Raw genomic sequence first — 22430 nt, forward strand, 5'->3', positions numbered from 1 at the left:
ATCAACAAACATTTATTATCTCATTTTGTTTCTGGGTTGTCGGGAATCCAGAAGTGACTTGCTGGGAGGTTCTGACCAGGGTCTCTCATGAGGTTGGAGTCAAGACGTAAACATGGGCTGCAGTCACCTGAAGGCTTGACTGTGTCTGGCGGGTCCCCTTCCAAAGTCGCTCACTCCCATGCTACCCTGCTGGCTCTTGGCAGGAGGACCTCAGTAGGACCTCCATGCCCTGCCACGTGGACGGCTCAGGAGGGCTAATGGACTCTCTTCCACAAAGACAAATCATAGAGAGAGTGGGGGAGGGATTAGCCACAGTCTCTGTGGCCTAGTTTCAAATGTCACACGCTGTTACTTCTGCCACTTTCTATTAATTAGAAGCAAATCACTTAAATGCGGCATATATTCAGAAGGGACCTGGCTCCACCTTTCAAGGTCAGGGGAGTACATTTGTGTACACAGTGCACATCGCCGCTTCATCTCTCTTATGCTTTAAATACTTGACTGTAAACAGTACTTGTGCTTTCAAGAGTAGAAAGTAATCAGGGTGCCTGGGTGGCTCAGTGGATTAAAGCCTCTGCCTTTGGCTTGGTTCGTGATCCCGGGATCCTGGAATAGAGCCCCACATCGGGCTCTCTGCTCCGCGGGGAGCCTGCTTCCCCCTCTCTCTCTGACTCTCTGCCTATTTGTGCTCTCTGTCAAATAAATAAGTAAAATCTTTAAAAATATATATTTTAAAAAGAGTAGATAGAAATCAGCAGTATAATCACCTGGACCTAATACTTTTATAAGTGGTGGCTTGTTAAGAATATCAGGAAATTAGACTACATTGACCATTATCCACAAAGACCACAGAGACAAAACCAATCAACCTCCCACATGATGTCCTGAGGGACTTTTCCCTGAGATTGTAAGGGACCAAACAGTGGTCTCTACACTTACATAAAACCAGCACCTTGCAGGTACTTAGAGAAAATACTGAATGAATTCATCTGAGAACTCCTGACCAACTACCTGCACAGCAAATCTCCCATTCATGCTTGTAGGAATGTCCAACAAAACTGACAGGTGCAGGCAAAAAAAAAAAAAAAAAAAAATTAAAAGTGACAATAAATACAATAAAAAGGAAAAACTCCAAAAAATACTTTGGTTTATGAAAATACAAGAAATTAACAATATGGAAAAACACAAATTAATAAAATTTGCAGTTGGGCAAGAAGTTAAATTGATAGTTTTCAAAGGTAGAATTTGAATTGATGAATGACTCATACTTAAAAATAACCTACCATGTTCAAAGTGTAAGATAACATATTAAGAGGTAGTGAAAAGACATTTTATTTTAAGATTTTATTTTTTTATTTGACAGACATAGACCACAAGTAGGCAGAGAGGCAGAGAGAGAGGAGGAAACAGGCTCCCCGCCAAGCAGAGAGCCCAATGCGGGGCTAGATCCCAGGACCCTGAGATCTCGACCTGAGCTGAAGGCAGAGGCTTTATCCCACTGAGCCCCCAGGCGCCCCCCAAAAAGACATTTTAAAAGAAGAAATTAGCATAATTTAGTCAGTAAGGCTTATTAGATCCTTGACAAATGTCAAAATTCCCTATTCAATTGTACCATGGCAATAATTCAGAGTATTTCTTACAGATCAGTCATTCGATAGGTAGTCACTGAGTGTCTCTGGGCCAGACACAGGCATGGGCACTACAGATGTAAAGAGAGATGAGGTTGTTCTTGACCTTCTGGAGCCCTTAGGTTTGTAGACCATCAGGGAAGTTACAGCTAATTGCTTGCTGTTTTTGTTTGTTTTATTATCATTCATTAAGACCTAAAAAAGTGTTTATCATTGGGGCGCCTGGGTGGCTCAGTGGGTTAAGCCTCTGCCTTCAGCTCGGGTCATGATCTCAGGGTCCTGGGATCGAGCCCTGCATCGACCTGCATCGGGCTCTCTGCTCCATGGGCAGCCTGCTTCCCCCCTCTCTCTGCCTGCCTCTCTGCCTACTTGTGATCTCTCTCTCTGTGTCAAATAAGTAAATAAAATCTTTATTTAAAAAAAATGTTAAAAAAAAGTGTTTATCACTCTTTGGAAATATGCTGGCAGATTAATAGATTTGGGCTTATACGGGAACTATAAAATTAAGACAAATATTCACCCAAATATTTGAGTAATAAACAGAATAAGTAATACTAATATCATTGTGACTTAGTATAAAGTTAAGGAACAGTCCCATTAGCCTGTCCTCATGTCCAACATCAACTGCAAATTTGATGGGTCTCCAAAACCATCCTCATATTTGGTAATTCTTTAAATGGCTTACAGAATTCACTATTATTATACTCAAGGCTGGGATTTATTATGTCAAAAGAATACAGGTTAAAAATAAGCTAATTTCATTCCTGTGTGGAATTTTAAGAAACAAAACAGAACACAGAGGAAGGGAAGAAGAAATAAAATAAGATGAAAACAGAGGGAGAGAAACCATAAGAGGCTCCTACCTCTAGGAAATGAAATGAGGGTTGCTGGAGTGTGAGGTGGGTGGGGGATGGGGCGACTGGGTGACGGGCATTAAGGAGGGCACTTGATGGAATGAGCATTGGGTGTTCTATGCAACTGACGAATCACTAAATTCTACCTCAGAAACTAGTAATACACTATATGTTAATTAAATTCAATTTTAAAAAACCTTTTTTTTTTTAGTATATGTGCTGCCGAAGTGAGCAAAAAAAAACATTTTTTTCTAAATAAACCAAGCTAAGAGGCACATGAACAGAGTCTCTAAGGGGTCCCAACTCAGAGCTTCTAGTAATCCTTTTGTGGGTGTGGGGAGTGTTAATGCCTACTGCAGCACAATATTACAACAACACAATACACATTGCCAACCACAGGCCTTTATCACATAAACATGGTTGACTGTTGACTGTCCACGTGCATGATCTTTTAGCCCGCAGTTCCTCTGCAGGAAGTCCTGACGCCACATGGCCCAAAGCTTGCAACATAAAGGACGTTATTACACTCTCCCATGCAGCCCAAGGCCTCTTCCTAAACAGATACTCTCGTGCTGCAGGACATTCCAAGGGCCCAGACATCACCTCCCAGCAAAAAGCAAAGGCCATACCTTCCTTTGGAAAACGTTAGTGCTTTACTACACACATAGTCCTAAAAAAATCTACATTTTTATGAATTAGATATCTGTCATTGACCATAACTTGAATTCTCCAACTATAGGCTTTTTTGATGGTTCTGTTCCATAGTTTTGGCTATTTAGATCGACTGTGAACCCAAAAGTTTTATACCAAGCATTTTTTTTTTTTAAGGTTTTTTTTTTTGAGAGAGAGGATATGAGAAGAGAAGGTCAAAGAGAGAAGCAGACTCCCTATGAAGCTGGGAGCCTGATGCAGGGACTGAAGGATCATGACCCTGATGGAAGGTGCTGCTTAACCAACTGAGCCACCCAGGAACATTCTTACTGAAGGCTGTTTTTTGTACTTTATTCAGATGAACGGCTTCAGCAGTCTTCTCCTTGACTTATACTCCCAACTGCCTTCCAAACCCTGGCTGCAGGAAAAAAAAACTGAGAAGTGGAGATCCTGTTGGAGAAAGTTCTGAGTTCCTGCCCTTTATTTTGCTGGCGTGGGCGAGTGGCGCTACACAGGGAAAAAGGCTCTCTTTGCTTTACTTGAACAGCAGCATTTAAGTGACTTTTCCTTTCATAACCGTGACACCTGCTACCATGGATAGGGAACAGGAATTGTGGAAAAGTGAAGGACTAACATTTTAGAATTTTGTCTAAAAGTTCAACCATGATGGTTAAGCTGTGTTTCATAAGTACAAAACATTATGTCTCACAACCAAGTTATGGCTACATTTTAGGAAAGATGGAGGAGCATAGGGGGAAGAATAAAGGTGAGAGAAGTGGAGAGACTCCGAAAAAACAGAAGCAAATGGCTACTATGAAAGGAGAGACAGAGCCTGAAGACCCAAGAGAAGCCAGAGAATGCTAGTCGGGAGAAAGCTGAAAGGGAAAAGAGCGAGATGAGGGGATAGACCTTGTCATGTTTGGGATGCTTCATCTGGGTGTACCACCTGTTACACACGAAATACTCCCCACATTTCTCGGGTGTTGGGGTGAGTGGATGGATTACAATGCTACCACATCTGGGAGACACTCTCTGACCAGCACAAGTAAGATGGCGCCCTTCTATACCATTCTTATGTTGTTCATTTTTCATTATACTTAGCAAAACTGATAAGAATTTGTGTATTGTTTGTTTCCTCTTTCCATTCTCCAGACAGTATGCTCCACCGGTATGGTTAGTCTTTTTTGCTGCTGACTCCCTAATGCCTAAGGCTGTTCCCGGCACACAATGGGCTCTCAATGAGGTTTTGCAGCAATTGTACCTTATTAAAGTACACATATACTATAAGAGCAGAGATAGAGGCCCCAGGAGAGTTGTTGCAATGGTTCAATAAACTAAGTGACTCAGCCTTTTGGAAGCTTATTTTTCACATCTATACAACAATAACAAAATAATTCTAAGAAGTAGTGTACTATTAAGGATGAAGCGAGATAAATCATGTAAAGTTCTTAAAATGCTTATGGACATTTAGTATACACTTAACAACTGTTAGCAACTACTGTATTTTCTTTAGTCACTGAATTAAAAGAACAATCAGAGTAGTCAGTTCTTCTCGGGCCAAAAACTAAAGAGAAATATGAGCTTTGAATGCTCAAATCCCAACTCAAAAAGTGTATTTGCGGGGATTTGGAACAAAGATCACCTTGTTCTGGAATATCTGTTGACTAAGCATGGTTTGAGACATCTGTTCATGCTAAAGATGACTAAGGCATAGGTAATATTGGAATAAATAGCTTATGAATATGTGTTAAAAGAACTCTTCCTTATACATCAAATATCAATACTGATAGCAAAATGGTATGGAAGAAATAAACCATTTTTATTCCTTCAATTATACGAGAGAGATGAATGCAGAAAAGAAATGAATGCAAACAATAATGGAACATGTGGATGAGCTCATAAAATTTATGAAGTATAAAAGTCTGATCTGCCTGAGAATGATTGATTAGTGTGTATATCCTGCTCAAATCTAACCCACCATGGTTTGTTTTTGACTGATTCATCAGGAGAGCCTAAACAGCCTAAATAAAAGTGTTTTAGCATTTTCACTGTGGTTTTGCTCTAATTATAAAAATAGAATTTACTTCCTTACAGGCCCAGCGACTGGGAATTCGTTATTTACCACGAGTACCTTTGATGGAGAAGTCTAAGTGAGGGCCACACGTCTGTAGACGAGATGTTATGAGTAATAAAATCTGGAGACATAGAATTCTGCATTCAGTGTCGAGTCCAATCCTTCTCCTAGATCTCGCCTTTCCAGACATACAATTTATTTTTCCCTTTATCCTCTGGCGTCCAAGTCTGAGTGGGTAAGACCTAAGCCCTGTGGAAGGTAAACGGCTTGGTTTAGCTCAGCTGCCATTGGCGGAGTCACCCCCAGCATCGGAACTAAGGGAAACGCGACACTTCAAAGCAGTCCCAAACTCCAGCGTGCACCCAATCACCTGAAGTAGTCTGTAAACTACTGGAGCCCGTCTCCCGGATTCTGACCCGCTAGATCTCTAGCAGGATCCGATTGTTTGCATTTCTCTATTACCCAAGTGCTGCTGATGCTGCCGGTCCGGGGACTCGCGCCAGAGAACTGAGATTTCAACCAGAAGAGGGGATTTCCTTGAAATACTAGTACCAAACACCAACGCAGTCACACTCGGATGCAAACTGACTGCATAGTCCTACAAATAGGCAGCGGCCATTAGCCACCCTCCGCGCAGGCGTGCAAACTGCCCTGCGCGCCGACAATCCCAGCCCCCTCACCCTCTGACTCCTGGCCACGCCCTCCACACCGCCCCCTCACTGGGCCGTTTCTCCGCACCCGTCCCGCCCATTGCCCCAACGAGCCTTACGGCACATTACGTCCTTCCGGCTCCCCCGTGGGGTCGCGCGTCTTCTGGCAGCTTCCGGTCGCCTTAGCCTGGACGGGTTCCCGCGGCGCCCCCTGCTGGTGCGCAGAGGCTGGTCACCCGGGCTCGCGGAGCTGAGGCTGGACCTTCGCCACAGGACACTGGGCGGTCCGCATAGAAGAGCGCCGAGCCGAGTGCTGTCCCGCCCGAGCAGCAAGACAGGAGTGTCCTTGGTGACCCTCCTGCCCGGCTGTGGGTGAGCCGGCCCCGTCCCTCTGCTGTGGCCGAGGGACCCTCAAGTGGACTCCGCGGGGCAGCGGGCTTGCACACCCGGTACTCACGGTCCGCAGATTTCTAGAGCATTTCCTGCGAATGTTTGAATATTACATGAGTTTTATTTTTTTTTTTTATGGTATTCATTCTAATCCATGTCTTTAGAACTGCTTTTAGTTTGGAAGCATGTGAGAAGATTTTTATTTTTACCATCTTAGAGAAATTTTTCCTGTGGCTCTTTAGATGATGATGATGATGATAGAGTGCAGTATATATGAAACTGGTTTCTTTGTATCTATTGTTATTTTCCTGAAGCCAAGCCTGAAATTTTGAAATTATGAAATGTGTACCTTGTAATAAATCGTATATTCTGTGTACGTTAGCTTCAGAAGTCACAGATGAAGTATGTTTATCATGTTCAGTTTTCTATAACGATAAGCATTTTCCTTGGTTGGTGTATGAAATTCTAAGAGTCGGATGCTAAAAGCTTGGCCTGTACTTGTAAACATGAAGTTGAATGTAATTCCGGCACTTCCTGCTATATATAGTGGCTGTGTGGTCAGGTGCGTGAGGGCCCTGAATGTTACATCCTATCAGTGGATTTTTACTTTGTCATTGTGGATTATATTTCTTTCTCACTTTCAGAAGTTCTCTTTCATTAGTTTTAAAAATGGACCTTGTTTTGAATGTCCCTTGAATTTTGCCTGTGTTATTCCATCTCTAGCTGACAATTTCAATATCTGACATTATATGTCTGAGGGAAAAGAGGGGATCTTCTTTTTTTGGGGGGGGGGGGGAAGCCTGAGTCTTCATAGTGTGGTTTCTTCCTGTATTAGGTCACATTTATTATGAGTTTATATTTGGACACCCCCAAATTTCTAGGAGAATGCCTGGCAGGTAATATGTGCTCAATAAATAATGAATGCATGAATAGTTAGGTGATAGATAGGTAGATAATAGATAACTTGTGTAACCCAGTAACTTGGGTTAAAGATGCTTCCTTCCTGAAGAGGTTTAAGTTTACCTCCATGAGGCACTAGAGGGCACCCATCGCCCTTTAATTTCAAGCTTTCACTGAAAGTCCAGACTCTAGGTCTTTAGAGAAATCCTTATAAATTTCCTCTGCCCTTCTCCATGGCGCCACCTCTGAGGCAAACAGGTTTCCTTCTTAGAAATTTTTGTTAGATTTTTTTTTCCCCCTCAAGGCTAAGCTTTCTCAGGAGCCCTGGTTCTGTGCTAGATGTTTCCAGTTCAGTTGAAAGGCCTAGAATCCTGTTTTCCCCAAAGGGCTGACATTAATTGAAAAAGTGCAGAATCTTAATGACATTTGCCCCCAGGGAACCCAGTCTGATGTGTTTGTCAGTTAGGCTTCAGCTCCTAGGTGTGTATTATTCTGGGAGATTTGGGGAGTTTTCCTTTGTTTCTTGTTATCTGGACCGTGATGTGTGTTTGCTGTTTTTCAAGCCCTTAGCTATTTTGCTTCAAGATGGCTTTCCAGAATATCTTGTTGTCCACACGGGAACCAAAAGTCCTTACAGTGTACCTGTCTATCGCCACTAATATTTTGAGCCTTAGAATTGTTTAATATTACTATACTTGCTATCTCTTGGTAACATCTTCCAGGCATATTGTCCCCTCACCCTTATTTTTTTCTTTATTATTACTTTTTAAATCCATGCATGATTTGTTTACAGACTCAAGAGGCACACTATATAATACATTTCGTATTTTACACACTTTTTTGATTTATAGAAAAATAATAAGCATCATAAAAAGATAAAATACTGTACATATTCCAGAACTCCAATGTCAGGGAAGAATTCCTCTGTACTCCAAGGTCCTCTTAGCTGGACTGGAATCAAATTGATATGGGACAGATTAACAGTTGAAAATTAAATTTAATACTGTACGTACGAGGAATCCACATAGATGCAGACATTTCCAAAATAGGCAAAATAAGGTACATATGTTATTGTGAACTAAGGAGACTGGGGCAAGCGTCTCGGACTCCAGAGGGAGAGAAGGTAATTCACACGGGGGATAAGAAGAGCAGATGTTTGGTAATTAGATGTTTGCCCTACCATACAAATGAGTCACTCAGATAAAATTTATCTCTGTTAATAAACCTTATTCTAGGAAAGACCACCAATTTAGATTCTTCTGTTTGGCTAAGGGAGAGACAAAAATCTTCTTGAGATTGCTGGGTATCAAGTATCTTTAGCTCAAAATAATGCACATGCCAAGTGGCACATTGGGTGGGGGAAGGGCTGTCCTGAGCCCCTTCAGTTTCCCCATCTAAATGTCCTTGGGAGTTTCACATATTAAGAGTTGAGCAGGTAGGTTTTTTCATCTCCTTGATCTAGTCTCTTAGTCCTGACAGTAGTTCAGTTTGGTCAAACTCACTTCAGGAGGCTGTGATCCACTTATATTCTCCGAGTTTGGCCTGTGGTTTAAGTAACCAGGTGTTATATAAGAGGCATTTCTATGGAAACAAAAGCAATGGTTAATGATTGGGTCAAATGTTAACCCATTTTTTGAGTCTCAGGATAGCCATTTGAGAAGACTTCAAGATGTTAGTTTGGAGGCATCTTCAACTAGAGTGAGAGCAGTTACTGGCAACCTGACAGATTTTCCTAGATTGTAGTTCAGGTGTCGCTGGTGATCTGTTGAGTGGGCCATAGAGCAACAGGACAAAAATGGTCTATGCATGAGCTTTATGGCAGTTTCTTTACATCAGGTCATTTATACTTAGTTTTCCAGGGCTTCAGGAGAAAAGGAAGTTTTAGTTCTCAAAAAATTCAAAGTCAGAAAAATGGAAGAAAAATCAAAATGTTAGTTTGGAGACTTGTAGACAGGAATTGGAGGATGTGAGAGGAAATCCTTATCTAGTTCAGTTTATAATGAATAGTATTAAAATCTTATATCTACAAAGACGTGTTATTGAAACAGATTTTCTCTCTCTACCCACCCTCATTCTTACCAAAGAGAGCTATATTAATGATGAGGGAGCAGGAGGCTGGCTGAGAACGGAGCAGGGGCTGGCACCTTGCACCCCCTCTCCACCCACTCCCCTTGGTAATATGTGTGACATTTCACTGGCACCCCTGACTGCCCTAAAAGAAGAGCAAATGGTTATCTTGCAGAGATCACAGTCCTGCAAGGCAGGAGTCTCTCTTGGTTTACAAATGTCCTTGAGATTTACAACAAAGAAGTTGCCTTATCAATAGCCCAATTTCCAAAGATACATAACTCAGTTCCTCAAGCCCTAACGTCACCCTCCCCTCCATAAAAAACCGAAGGAGACGGAGGTAGAAGGAAAAGTAAATAAAGTTAAATTTCTTTTAAGACCTAAATCTCGTGCTCGCTTCGGCAGCACATATACTAAGACCTAAATCTCACTAACAAGGACGTTTGATAGCAGGAATGTAACATTCCACCAGGAGACTCCCAATTGTCTTTATGTTAGTGCCTCATTAGAGGGAAAGTGGCCTTGGCTTGATAGTAACCAGGCCTTCAATATCCTGACAGTCTTCTTTACCCCAATAGCCCTTCTGAACAACCCTTTGTCCTCACCTACCCAACTCCTGTGTATATAACCAGCCACTCCTCACAACCCGGGGCAGCAGCATCTCCGTCTGCCCACGGGTCCTGTCCCCGTGCTTTAATAAACCACCATTTTGCACCAAAGATGTCTTAAGAATTCTTTCTTTAGTCGTCAGCTCCGAACCTCACCCCACCGAACCTGACTTAGGTTCTGGAACTTCATCATTAACAGTATTTTGTTTTCAAAATAAGTTTTTTAGTTTCAAAAAATCTTGGCCTGATTATTTATATAAGTCCTCCAAGAACATGGTTGACCCTACAGATTTTTTAAAACCTGCGTTGCTGGAACTTTTCAAAGGAATCTCCAGATGGAACCTTTAATAGCCTCTCAAGGCCAGAAGCCCAGCCAAATCCTTGCCATCAGACTTGACCTGCAATACCTACACATTTGGGTATAGGTGAGTTTCTCTCTCCTCAAGGTCCCCAGAATATCCTGAGGTTCCTGCACCTGCCGGGAGGTAACCTCTACTCACCTAGTAAGATTGTTTGGAATTCTGAAAGCAAGGTATCAGGGTGATATTTCCAAGGGGCTTATTGTCTCCATAAACTCAACCTTAGTTCCTTAAAGCTGTCTGGTCATATCTGAGTCTACACATGTCTCTCAAATATGACATTTCAGTCAAAGCCTTGGTAATATACCTATTGTTTCCAATTACGTCTGTCACAAGGAAAACAAATGTTTATTGAATTTATGCAAATAAATAAACTGCCACAAAAATAAAAGAATTCTCATAGATTTTCTGGAGCACTCAGGTAGGGAGAAAAGCTACATTTTTTAAAATTTGTTCACAAAGGTGTATTTTGTCAAATTGCTGTATGTCAGCTTAAGATTTCTTAAATCTGGAAAAAAGCAAAACATTTTTTAAAAGTCAGTAATGTTTGAAACAAAGACTCATAAAAAGTATAATTATCTTCCTCAATTCATTCCATCCCATGTTATTAATAATTTTTGTTCTGTTTGAATACAACATTTCCACCAGTTCTGGAAATGTTTACATAGTTCAGCTCTTGGGTTTTGTTTGTTTGTTTAGAGAAAGAGTGTGAGGGGGGCGGGCAGATGGAGAGAGGGAATCTTAATCAGGCTTCTTCTCACAACCCCAAGATCATGAGCTGAAATCAAGAGTTGGATGCTTAACCGACTGAGCCACCCAGGCGCCGCAATGTAATTCAATTTTATGATCTTAAGTTTACCAGAAACCTCTACTCAGAATATTTTCCATGAGTATCACTAAAGATGAAGCACATTAGCAGTAAGCTCCTGAGTAAAACTAAAATTGTCTGTAGGGATGCCTGGGTGGCTCAGTTGGTTAAGCCACTTCCTTTGGCTCAGGTCATGATCCCAGGGTCCTGGGATCAAGTCCCCTATCGGGCTCCTTGCTCCTTGCTTGGCAGGGACCCTGCTTCTCTCTCTGCCTGCCACTCTGCCTGCTTTGAGTACTCTCTCTCTGACAAATAAATTTGAAAAAATAATAAAAATAAAACTGTCTGTAAATGATAAAAGACTTAAAGATGGGCACAGTGAAGGATCTGGTTAAAGTTCATTACAATGCAGTTCACAAGGAAATTTGGTTATTTTTGTGACACAACACTTAAAGATAATAACATATCAAGACATCAGATTTATAGGAGTTTCACATAATTTTAGATAAGAGATCCACATAAATATAATCTAACAGGGCTTAATATCACTTTGTTGACAATGCTTCCCATGTAATTTCACATACCAAATAAGCCTAATTAGTTTTATTGCTCACCAAAAAAAAAAAAAAAAAAAAAAAATTAATGTTCCTGGGGCCTGGTGGGAAATTTCACTTAGCTTCTGGTCGAAAGACTTCATTTTAGAATTTGATTGTAGAAAGTATGTCTAAGAAAAAACACAAGATTTGAACATTTCATTAAGTAGGACCACCATCATTATGAAGCAGTATTTAATTATCCATTTAATCAAACCAGCAAGAGAAGATAACAGAGGCAAATATAGAAGGTTATGTAGTTATGAGTAAAATTTAGCTCTTTCAATATTAAGACTCTATTTTCTTAAGTAATCAAAGACCTGATAAACATAGAAATTATTTTGACAAACTTAGAATCATTGTTTTTTTAAGGCAAATAACTTAAAAGGTAAAGAAAAACTTTTGTTTACAATTTCTCACGAAGGGCAGAGCAATAGTTTAAGAATACTTTGTACTTTCAAAAAAGAGAAAACAAAAACTTTGTACCAGTGTATTTTTGTATTAAAACTTACTTGCTTATTCAAATTCATCCTAATCTCAGCAAGTACTGACTGCACATAAAGTTTCTTTCCAAAGAGGCTTTGTCCATAAACGTACAACTTTATTTAACACTCAGATTTTGACCTAAATTTTCCCTCTATAAATAATCAGTCTTGCTTTAATGCTTTCTTTTCCCTCAACAAATATATAGTTTTATTACTCATATTTCTTCTTACAAAAATGCATTTCTTACTTTACTCACATAGAATTGTTAATTTCCAGTAGTATAAATTATTTTTAAAATTCTTAATACTTAGAAAACTTAATTTCTAGGGAAAACTAGGTAATAAGCAATTGTGAACTGTTATAGTGATGTGGGAAACAGAGGCAGAAGAAAATCATTAAATTTCCTTACCTACTGACAAGCCCTTGAAACAGTCAGAGTGGCTCTCCTCGAAGGACTCAACTGACCTCCACCTTAAGGCTTTGCTAAGGGCAAAGGACAATCCTAGCCTGACCAACCCCCTACTTACCCCCAACCAGTATCCTGTAAGTCTACTTTAACAATTCCTTTAGGAAACTTTATCTCTAAACCTCCAAGATAGTGTTGAGAATCATTCCCAAGCACATGGCCCACTGATATACATCTAAAGGGTCTCAAAGGAGGTTTTATTACTGGTAATGAATGACCTTTTCCCCAGACAATAGCTAGCCCCTCAAGGTCCTAGAAACCTTGCTTCCAAAATTCCTTAGAGACTGACGCCATCCCTAATCCCCTCCCAATTTACAAGTATCTAATAGACCACCCCGCTCACATCCCTGGGTCAGCAGCTCTTCTGCCCACGGGTCCTGTCCCCGTGCTTTAATAAACCACCATTTTGCACCAAAGATGTCTCAAGAATTCTTTCCTGGTCATCAGCTCCAGACCTCACCCCTCCAAACCTCACCTATGTTCTAGAACTTCATCAATAGCAGAACTCTTCATGTTGGCAAATTCATGAATATGTTTCATTATTTTTAGAAACGTATTTTTTCATATTATGATCTTTCAGTAAAGCAAAAAATATATTTATTAACAGATCCAAATTTATCTTTAGTTTCTCTATAATAAGACAAAAGTAGATAAACATTCTCAGTACTTAATGTTTCATTATTTTATCTTATTCAGAAGAGATCTAGATTATCAACAAGCTTAACTTTACCCATCATTTAACCTAGCAAAACTATAAAATTTTAGCTTTCCAAAGACGCTGGAAGCTGTTTACAAGTTTACCTACAAAGCTTTTTATTTTATTTATATCTATTTAATTTACTTCTTTTAATAACTACATGTAGACTATCCACAACTTCATGAGGCCTTAGACAGAATCAACCATTATTCTAAGCTTTTTTCTTTCTGACAAATTTTGCAACAGAAATACCCTGGTCTTATTTGACTTTTATAGTAAACACAAGCAGAATAAAAATTTTAAGAGTAATAGTGATAACTCTGAAAACATGCCCATATTAAATAAGCCAACAAGCTTAATTTAGCTTTACCAAATATTTTCCCAGATTACATGAATTTGAAAAAGATTTGAATTAGTTTCTAATTTTCTGGATGTTAGAATGCCCAATCTTTACAAGCATGTGCCTTTAAACAAACTAAATAGAGCTCTTCTACATATTAACTATAGCAATACCATCCAGAAGTAGAGAAAATATCTCCTGTTAAAACACACATGGACAGGGTGCCTGGATGGCTCAGTGGTAAAGCCTCTGAGTTCAGCTCAGGTCATGATCCCAGAGTCCTGGGATGGAGCCCCACATTGGGCTCTCTGCTTGGCAGGGAGCCTGCTTCCACCTCTCTCTCTGCCTATTTGTGATCTTCGCCTGTCAAATAAATAAACTTTTTTAAAAAATCTTAAAAAAAATACATGGACACACACACAGCACAAAATCCAGACAAGAGATGATATTTGTGAAAAGGGCATTATTGGCTCACTTTTTTTTTTTGAGATTTATGTATTTATTTTAGAACAAGCGTGGGGAGAGGCAGAGGAAGAGGGAGGGAGGGAATCTCAGAGACTCCACGCTGAGCTCAGAGCCCAATGTCATACTCAAACACAACTCTGAGATCATGACCTGAGCTGAAATCACTTAACCAACTGAACCACCCAGGTGCCCCGAGGTCCAATTTTTAAATAGCCCTAACTATCTATCTACCTCTCTATCATCTATCTATTTTTATGAAAAACTTTTCCCTAAAGTTTGCATGACAAAAAGATTGGCTCCTGGGTTCTAGAGAAGATAGAAGTAGAGAATTTATATCAAACGCCGAGAGTGTGTAAGTTTTCTGAAAAGTACATATTTGGAGTATTTCTGCTTGTTATTGTAGGTGCTATATAGTCTGGGCATAAAAGCCCTTTCAGAAGTTTGCATTTTAAAAAGGTCTCTTTCCCCTCATCCTCACCCTTACCCCCTTTTCTTTTCTTTTTTAAATTCAGTCTCAGGAGACTGTGGGATGTGTTTACAATTCAAAGACATGATAAAATTTATGATTTCAAGGGACAGAGAAAGAATGCAAAGAAATTTTTTTCTAGAGTTACAGGGTAATTGCTAGTTAGAAACCTAACCCCCCTTTTAAAGTACAAAACAATTTTGTACTAATATCCTGATTTTAAAAATAATATCCATAAATATTTTGAAAAGCATATGCAAGGTCTGGAGATTGGTAAAGATAGGTGGTCTTTAACTTGTTTCTAGAGTTATAGGGATATTCATAGAGATTTGTAAAATAAAGGGAGAACTGTTATAGTCTATCAAGGAATTGGCCCATCTTTCTAACTGAATTTGCTTCTTTACCTCACAGAAAATTTTAAGTAGAATGGGAACCAAAAGATTTATATCTTTGTAAAGTCTATCTAAAGTATTTTAACAAAAGCCTTGTTTTTCTGGGTATACAAACTAAACTTGGTTTCTATTTGCCCCTGAATATTGGCCTTTTGCAAATCACTTATGGGATGGCCTGGTCATCTATATCCCATATATACAGTTATATAATCTCTGTAGTTACGCTCTAAATTTGGTAGGATCTTTTGAAAGTAAAGGTAAAAGGGCTTTATAATTTAAAAGATGTGATGTGGTCCAGGGGGATGTGATTTTGTTGTTGTGTTGTTGGGAGCGGGTGGGGGTTGGAAGGGGCAGTGGATCTAGAATACTCCTTCAAAGGGCATTGTCCAGGAATGCCTGAGGCTTGGCAGAACCTGATTACAGAGCCAAGGTGAGTAGGAGCAAAGCAGCACTTATTGCTAGTCTCCTGCTGCTTTTCTGAAACATTTTCTGGCTTTCAGCATTTACCTGAGCAGCCTATTTACTTTGAACCTAGAGATGAGGCCAGAGTGATCTCTATAAATCTTGTAAGAAGAGGAATTAAAACAGGCAAATGCAGCCAAATTTTAAGGAGAATTTACCTTGGCTGTGGATATTGCTTTTTGTCTTGTGTCTGATTTCTGTACTTTTATCTTGTCAATGGAGAACTTAAGGTGAGCCATTATAAGACAAGTGAGATATTTTAAATAGAGCCAATTTAAAGATCCATTGTAAAAATAAATAAATAAAGGATACATTGTGTGGCCATTGATGAGTAGGATCTATTAATAGTGACTTAAACCAATAAGCCTTTTAATGGCTTAACCAAAGACACAATAGAGGTCTAGAGAGGGCAGACAGGATGCAGCCCCCCCACCCCATCCAAAAGTTTACTTATAAAATTAGCCTAAGAAAGCAAAGGCCTTCATTGCACAGACAGTAAGAATGGTATGGTGAATGTCTCTGGTGTCCCATGAAAATATGACATCTCCAATCACGCACCCACTAACCTGTGATTCCAGGTGGGCTCTTCTCAAATGGGACTTTCCAGCAAAAAACATTGAAACAACAGATTCCTGTGGGCTGGAACCTCTCATGACAAGTACCCTGGGAGGTGACACAGCTAGACAGAGAAAAATCTGATCCCCATCTATTAGACTGACCATCAAGGTGCACCATGGTAAGTGTACCCACCAGATGGTGGAGACCGAAGTGAATATTCACACTGGTCAGACACCAAGCTCTTAGGACATAGAGCAAGACAAAAGGAAAATACTAACAGATCTAAGCCTTGGGTCTCCTGGAGCCCACTGATACCTAGGAGGTATTTCCTGTGGGTATGGGACACCGTGTGGTTTTGCAGTGTACTTACTTCACAAAGGTTTACTTGAGGTTGGGAGTCACCTAGAGTCAATATAATCCTTTCTGTGACCAACGTATCCTATTATGGGAGGCTTCCTGAGCTAGCCAGCACTCTTAACAGCTTTCAAACACTCAACCCATTCCCGTAAATGGGGCACTGACTTCCAAGAAGTAGCTTAGCAACAAACCCCAAAAAACATAAAAGATACAGACAAAGGAACACAGAGACCATATCTGGTAGGAAAATGATCAGTTAGTTACTAAAGGGTACTCTGCCAAATTAAGCAGAGTCACTTAGCCCAAGGAACTAGTTTCACAAATATTTCCTCCTACTAATCTAAATTTAGAAAGAGAAAAGAAGTCTCACCACTCTGGCTCCATCAGATTCCACAGAGATTGGAAGAGGCTGACACGGTAAAACTTACCTGCTGCCAGCAATATAGCAGATGTCCCAGGATCTCTAAGCTGCTTCATGGTCTGTTGCAAGCAGTATCCACTGAGTTAAAGAATCCTGCCAACTATACCAACCACTGGGGAGCAAGCATTCCTGACCCCTCAAATCTCCTTGAAGCTTGACATTAAAAAATTAACAGGAGAAAACCAACTTTATACGGAACATATAGAGACTCCACAACACATGGAAATTCCCCAAACAAGCAAAATGAGATAGATAGATGATAGATAGATAGATGATAGATAAGATATCATTCTGAACTAAAGGAGGGTTAGACTTTGACATTTCAGAGTAAAGGAATACACTTCACCCAGCAAAGAGAAGAGCCAATGTTTGGTAATTAGATGTTTGCCCTGCCGTAGAGATGGGTCACTCAGATAAAATTAATCTCTCTTCGTAACCTTTATTCGGAAAAGACCCCCCAGTTTAGATTCTTCTCTACGGTTAAGACAGGAAGAAAAATTTCTCGAGTCTGCAGGGTCTCAAGAGCCTTCAAATCAGAATAGCCCACATGCCAAAGAGGCACACTGAAAGGCAGTGGCCTGTCCGGGAAAACAATAGAAAATAATCTGAACATGTTACAAAGTAGGTTACCTCTCTGACATTACAAAACACAAAAGGGAGTCATTATTGGATTTATATTCAAAAGTATTCCACAAATTAATCTGCATTCCTATTATTAACTTAAAAGAAAAAACGAAACCAGACTAAAGAAGCCAGGATGTACTGGGAAAACTGCTCTCCGGATATGACCAATGGAGAGAAGAACTGGAACCAATCATTAGCCTGCAGCCTGACGACGAGCTGACGAATCAACGATCGCCAAACGCATCCGTCATTTGCATACCACTGCCTACAAATAGGCAGGATCCTGCCGCGGACTCCATTTTCTTCTCTGTCAGAAGAAAACGACTCAGCATGCCTGAACCCGCCAAGTCCGCGCCGGCCCCGAAGAAGGGCTCCAAGAAGGCGGTGACCAAGGCGCAGAAGAAGGACGGCAAGAAACGCAAGCGCAGCCGCAAGGAGAGCTACTCGGTGTACGTGTACAAGGTGCTGAAGCAGGTGCACCCCGACACGGGCATCTCGTCCAAGGCCATGGGCATCATGAACTCGTTCGTCAACGACATCTTCGAGCGCATCGCGGGCGAGGCGTCCCGCCTGGCGCACTACAACAAGCGCTCGACCATCACGTCCAGGGAGATCCAGACGGCCGTGCGCCTGCTGCTGCCCGGGGAGCTGGCCAAGCACGCCGTGTCCGAGGGCACCAAGGCCGTCACCAAGTACACCAGCTCCAAGTGAGCTTGACAAGGAAGCGTCCTGTCATCCAACCCCAAAGGCTCTTTTCAGAGCCACATGTTTTCACAGGCAGAGCTGCACACTACCAAGCGTTGTGGCCTCAGCTTGGGTTCCCGTAGGTTAATGGGGGCACTTGGGACATCATCCCGTGTGGTCCTGACAGGCGTCCCCTGTGTGAACAGGGTGCCCGGCCGCGGAAACGAAACCGCGCCAAAGAGGCTAGCGCTCACTCCCCCAGCCCGTGCACCTCACGGCCACCTTCCCACCACTGCCGCGGGCGCGGACTCCGCCTTTTCTCAAGGGTCACCCCACAGGGTCTCCGCAGCCAGAGTGAAATTCGAAAAGCCCGCCGCCAGAAGGCGGGACTTCCTGTTCCGGTGGCTCCAGGCTCGCGCCCCAGGGACTCTGTAAGACTCTGCGACTCGGACCCGACCCTCCCCCCTACCCCTCCCCCTCCCCCGCCGGCTTCCCGGCCTTTTCGAGTCCTGCCTGAGCGTCTGGTTCAGGACTTTAAAATGTGTGTTCGGGGGCTGCAGCTCTCCAGGAAGGACTCTAAGGTTCTTACCAGTTGTTCATTGTGCTTTACCGCTTTCCTTCTGAAGCTGCTGTGAATAGGCGATCGTCATTATATTTGAGTTTTTCAGAGTGTCCTGGAGAAGAATCCATTCACCCCTACTCTCCTCTCTGGCTCCCAGATGATCCCCCAGTGTCTTCCCAGACCAACACCCTCCAGTGCAGTCCCGGACTAAGAGGGTTGGGTGGCTCAGCAGCTCCCAGTCCGTCCTTTTCTGTGCTAGCTTCCTTCCAAGCCCTCCACCTGTCCTGTCTCCAGTCTCGCCCCCTCCCCCCCCCCCCCCCCCCCCCCCCCGGCTCGCTGAGCAGCTGTGTGTGGCAAAGGAGACAGGGACCCGGGCCGGTCAGAGCCTGGAGAGCAGATGTGGACTCGGGCCATGCGTTTTAACATACTAATGCTGGACACCAAGGTCTGGAAGGCTGCTGTTTGTGATCACTTGATGCCAAAGACGCTAAACCCTGAAAGTTAAAAGCAGGATTTGTCTCCTTCCCTCATTTTCCAGGCACCGTGACCTAGAGGCTTCCTTCTGGAAGTTAGGTGAGAAAGACTGGCTTGCCTGCCCCACACCTGTAAGTGGAAATCCTGAATGCGTCCAAGAAGAGCCAACCGTCCTCCAGACACTCCCAGCCAGCCTTCCCAACCCGACTGTCCCATCTCCCTCTGTTCTCTCAAGAAGAGCAAAATAAGCACAAAGAAACAACGAGAGTTTGTTTTCAGTTGCCAAATTACAGCTGCCCCTCAACTTTTTCTGACCATCTTGATTTCAGTGTGAGATGATACTAAAAGTCCTCTGTCCCTGGAGAATCTATGTTTCATTCCACAGGGAGAGTCGTGTAAGAAAGCATACTGGATCCTGTCTGATTCCCTCTGCCTTTCAGGGATCCCCCTACTGCATGAAACCGGAAATCCAGCTCTGTGGCCGACCCCTTACGGAAAACTCAAACCAAACCTCAGAGAATTCTCTTCCTCCTGTTTCTCTGATGTTTCAGGTTTGGTTTTTTGTTTTCTTTTTGTATTCATCCCTTGCTTTTCCCCACGTTTTGGAATTCCCTGAGACCTCTCATACCTCCAGGCCTTGCAAATGTCTCTTCCTGAAATGCCCCTGATTGCAACTTTGTCCCCAACACACACACACACACCACAGTTGTTTTTTAGTCACCTCACTTTTCAGTCAAAATGTTACTGGGGAAGCTGATCTGCACCGTTAAAGACTCTCAAAGTCACGAAGAACTGGCCCTATTCCAGACCCAAACCAGTCATTATTAAGAGCCTGGGACCATCAGGACTACTGTGGGTGAATCAAGACCTGATCCCTGAGAATAAGGAGAAACTCTGCCTACCCTGGGGCACAAGGCAACGGAGGCGAGGGAGACCAGAACAAAACTGAGGCTGTGTTAGGATGAAGGAGGGGAAATGGCAAAGCCTGATACAAAGGCCTGTTGGGCTGGCAAATTAGGGCTACTTAAGATGGCGAAAGTACCTGCCACAAGACCTAAGCTCAGACAGGAGAACAAAGGCCCAAGCAGGAATCTGAGACCCCCACCCCGGGCTCCAGTGGACCAATGGGATCCCAACGAACAGGCGAGATATCCGAATAAGGGAAACTTGCCAAAAGACCCCTGAGCTCCCCTTGAGACCCCTTAAAAGCCCCCTCCTCCCTGCCTTAGGCGCGACTCCCCCCACTCTGCTTTCCAGAGTCGCAGAACCTCGCCCAAGGGTGCCCCCCACCTCCCGGCGCAACTTTCCTGGCTCCCCTTCTCCTGAGCCCTGAAACTTTGCCGGAGAGCGTTTTTAATAAATCTTGCCTTGCGCCCACTGTGCCTGGTGTTGTGTTTATCTCGCCGGAAAAACTATACAAGGCCTTCTAGGCAGAAGGAAAGAGCCTCCATCTGATCTGGCTCATTCATACTCCAGGTCCAACAGGGAATTATGTCCTGAGTTTACAGAGCAGCACTTCTAACCTTGAGTGTGCATCGAATTCCCCTGGAGGCTTGTTAGAGGACAGCTTGCTAGCCCCACTCTCAGGGTTTTTGTTTCATTAGCTCTGGGGCATATCTGGGCACTTGGCTTTTTTATTTGTGTGTTTGTCAGAGACAGAGCACAAGCTGGGGGAGCAGCAGGCAGAGGGAGAAGCAGGCTCCCCACTGAGCAGGGAGCCTGATGTGGGACTCTCTCCTAGGACCCTGGGATGCTGACCTGAGCTGAAGGCAGACACTTTACAAACTGAGCCACCAAGTTCCCAAAGATACAAATTCTGCTGCTAGCTGCTATGCTTTGAGAACATCTAATACTTGTATAACGAGCTAACCAAAGCCCCTTCCAGCGTGGAAGGTTCTCTTATGGAATAGGAGGAAAGAAAAATCAGGTGCACTCGGATGGCTCAATTGGTTAAGCGCCTGCCTTAGTATCAAGTCAGGACCATGGCTTCCTGGGATCAAGCCCCACCCCACCTCCCTGTCAGCCCAATAAAGCCCCAGGGTAGGAAGGAGTGTGTGCTCAAGGATGGAAGTGCTGTGAGCTGGGGGACTAGGAAGCAGAGACAAGGTGTAAGAGACAGGGCTGGGGGTTCAACAGATGCTGAGCATTTCCGACCTTGTGGGCCAGTGAGGGCAGCCAGTTGTATTGTGCCCTGAGAAACTCTTAGAATTTGAAAGCACCCAAGCTGCTGTGTGGAAAATGGGATTTATGGGATTAAAGGTAAAAACCAGCAGAAGGAGGAAGGGAGAGGTTATTGCAATAACACTGGTGACATTATTACAGGTGTCATGGGAGGAGAAAGTCTAAAGAAGGTACCGATGAACAGGGTCTCGTGGGTGAAGAAACACGGAGCTGACATTGACCGAGCACGTTCCGTGTGTTTAAGAGACTGTACCAACCTCTTTGCAAAGGGTAGCTCACTTAGTCCTCTCACCATCCACAGCATCTAGACCCAACTATTCTCTCCTAGTTGACTAGGGATGAGCAAGGTGTGGGGCTGGAGTTAGAAGCAGACTGCGTCTCCAGGCCGTGTGCTGACCCGCACCTGACAGCGCTGCTGCACTTCCTCGGTGAATGATGCAGAGTTATGGGACAGGATGAGGTTTCAGAGACTGGGACATGACAATTTTTAAAAACCCTTAAGGGTTCCACTGGAGGTCAAGTGCGTTGTTGTACGTGTGAGTCTGGAAATCAGAACAACTTGGGGACTGAACATGGAATTTTTGGAGAGTTTGGAAATAGAAACTTTACTGTGTTGGCACATACTGAAACTGTCTTTTACCCATGGAGAAAGAATAAGGAAGCACTCCAATTTAAGAAAGAAGACAGACAAAGTGTGAGTAAGAAAACGAGGGGAGTAGAGTCAAAACAATCTAGAAAGACTTTCAGGAAGGAGGACACAGCCAGTGTGCTGTGATTGCTACTGAGAGGAGAACAGACAGTGACCTTGGCATATGGCAAACGAATCTCGCTGGAGACTCTGATTGTAGGTATTAAGGAATAACACAGATGCGGGGGAGAGCTTCAGGAGTATTTCTTACCTGAGCTTGAAGTGTCCTGCTACATTGTTGCCCTCTCTCTTGGGTCATCATGTGTCATCGATCCTGGCATCTCCCCAGCTGGAGATTTGCTTTCCTAGAAACTAGGAAAAGCAACAGAACGGAAGTCCTGCCTCCTCACCAAATTTGTCAGGGTGGTAGGAGAACGTCTCTTTCGAGACAGTTCTTTATTCTGTTTAAATAATCTGGAATTGAGTTTTTGTGATTGCATCCACAAAACATTCATGAATTCACTTGAAGCACCTCAGGAATGCATGTAAACTCATACTATAGTCCCATTATTTATCCTCCATTTA

At 42.7% G+C, this 22430-nt stretch overlaps 1 protein-coding gene and 1 long non-coding RNA gene across 2 annotated transcripts; one reads left to right on the plus strand and one right to left on the minus strand.

Annotated features, from left to right (window-relative positions):
- Nucleotides 1–5197: 5197 nt before the first annotated feature.
- On the minus strand, nucleotides 5198–5900 carry LOC116587685. The gene is made up of 2 exons (XR_004284566.1): nucleotides 5670–5900; nucleotides 5198–5456 (listed from the first exon to the last, which is right to left on the minus strand). It is a non-coding gene; the product is annotated as an uncharacterized LOC116587685 (long non-coding RNA).
- Nucleotides 5901–17602: 11702 nt separating this feature from the next.
- LOC116587658 (histone H2B type 1-C/E/F/G/I) lies at nucleotides 17603–18092 on the plus strand. The gene has a single exon (XM_032338286.1). The coding sequence runs from the start codon at nucleotides 17647–17649 to the stop codon at nucleotides 18025–18027; it is 381 nt and encodes a 126-aa protein (XP_032194177.1). The 5' UTR covers nucleotides 17603–17646; the 3' UTR covers nucleotides 18028–18092.
- Nucleotides 18093–22430: the final 4338 nt, after the last annotated feature.

The sequence above is a fragment of the Mustela erminea genome, chromosome 4 (genome assembly GCF_009829155.1).
Source record: "Mustela erminea isolate mMusErm1 chromosome 4, mMusErm1.Pri, whole genome shotgun sequence".
NCBI classification, from domain to species: domain Eukaryota; kingdom Metazoa; phylum Chordata; class Mammalia; order Carnivora; family Mustelidae; genus Mustela; species Mustela erminea.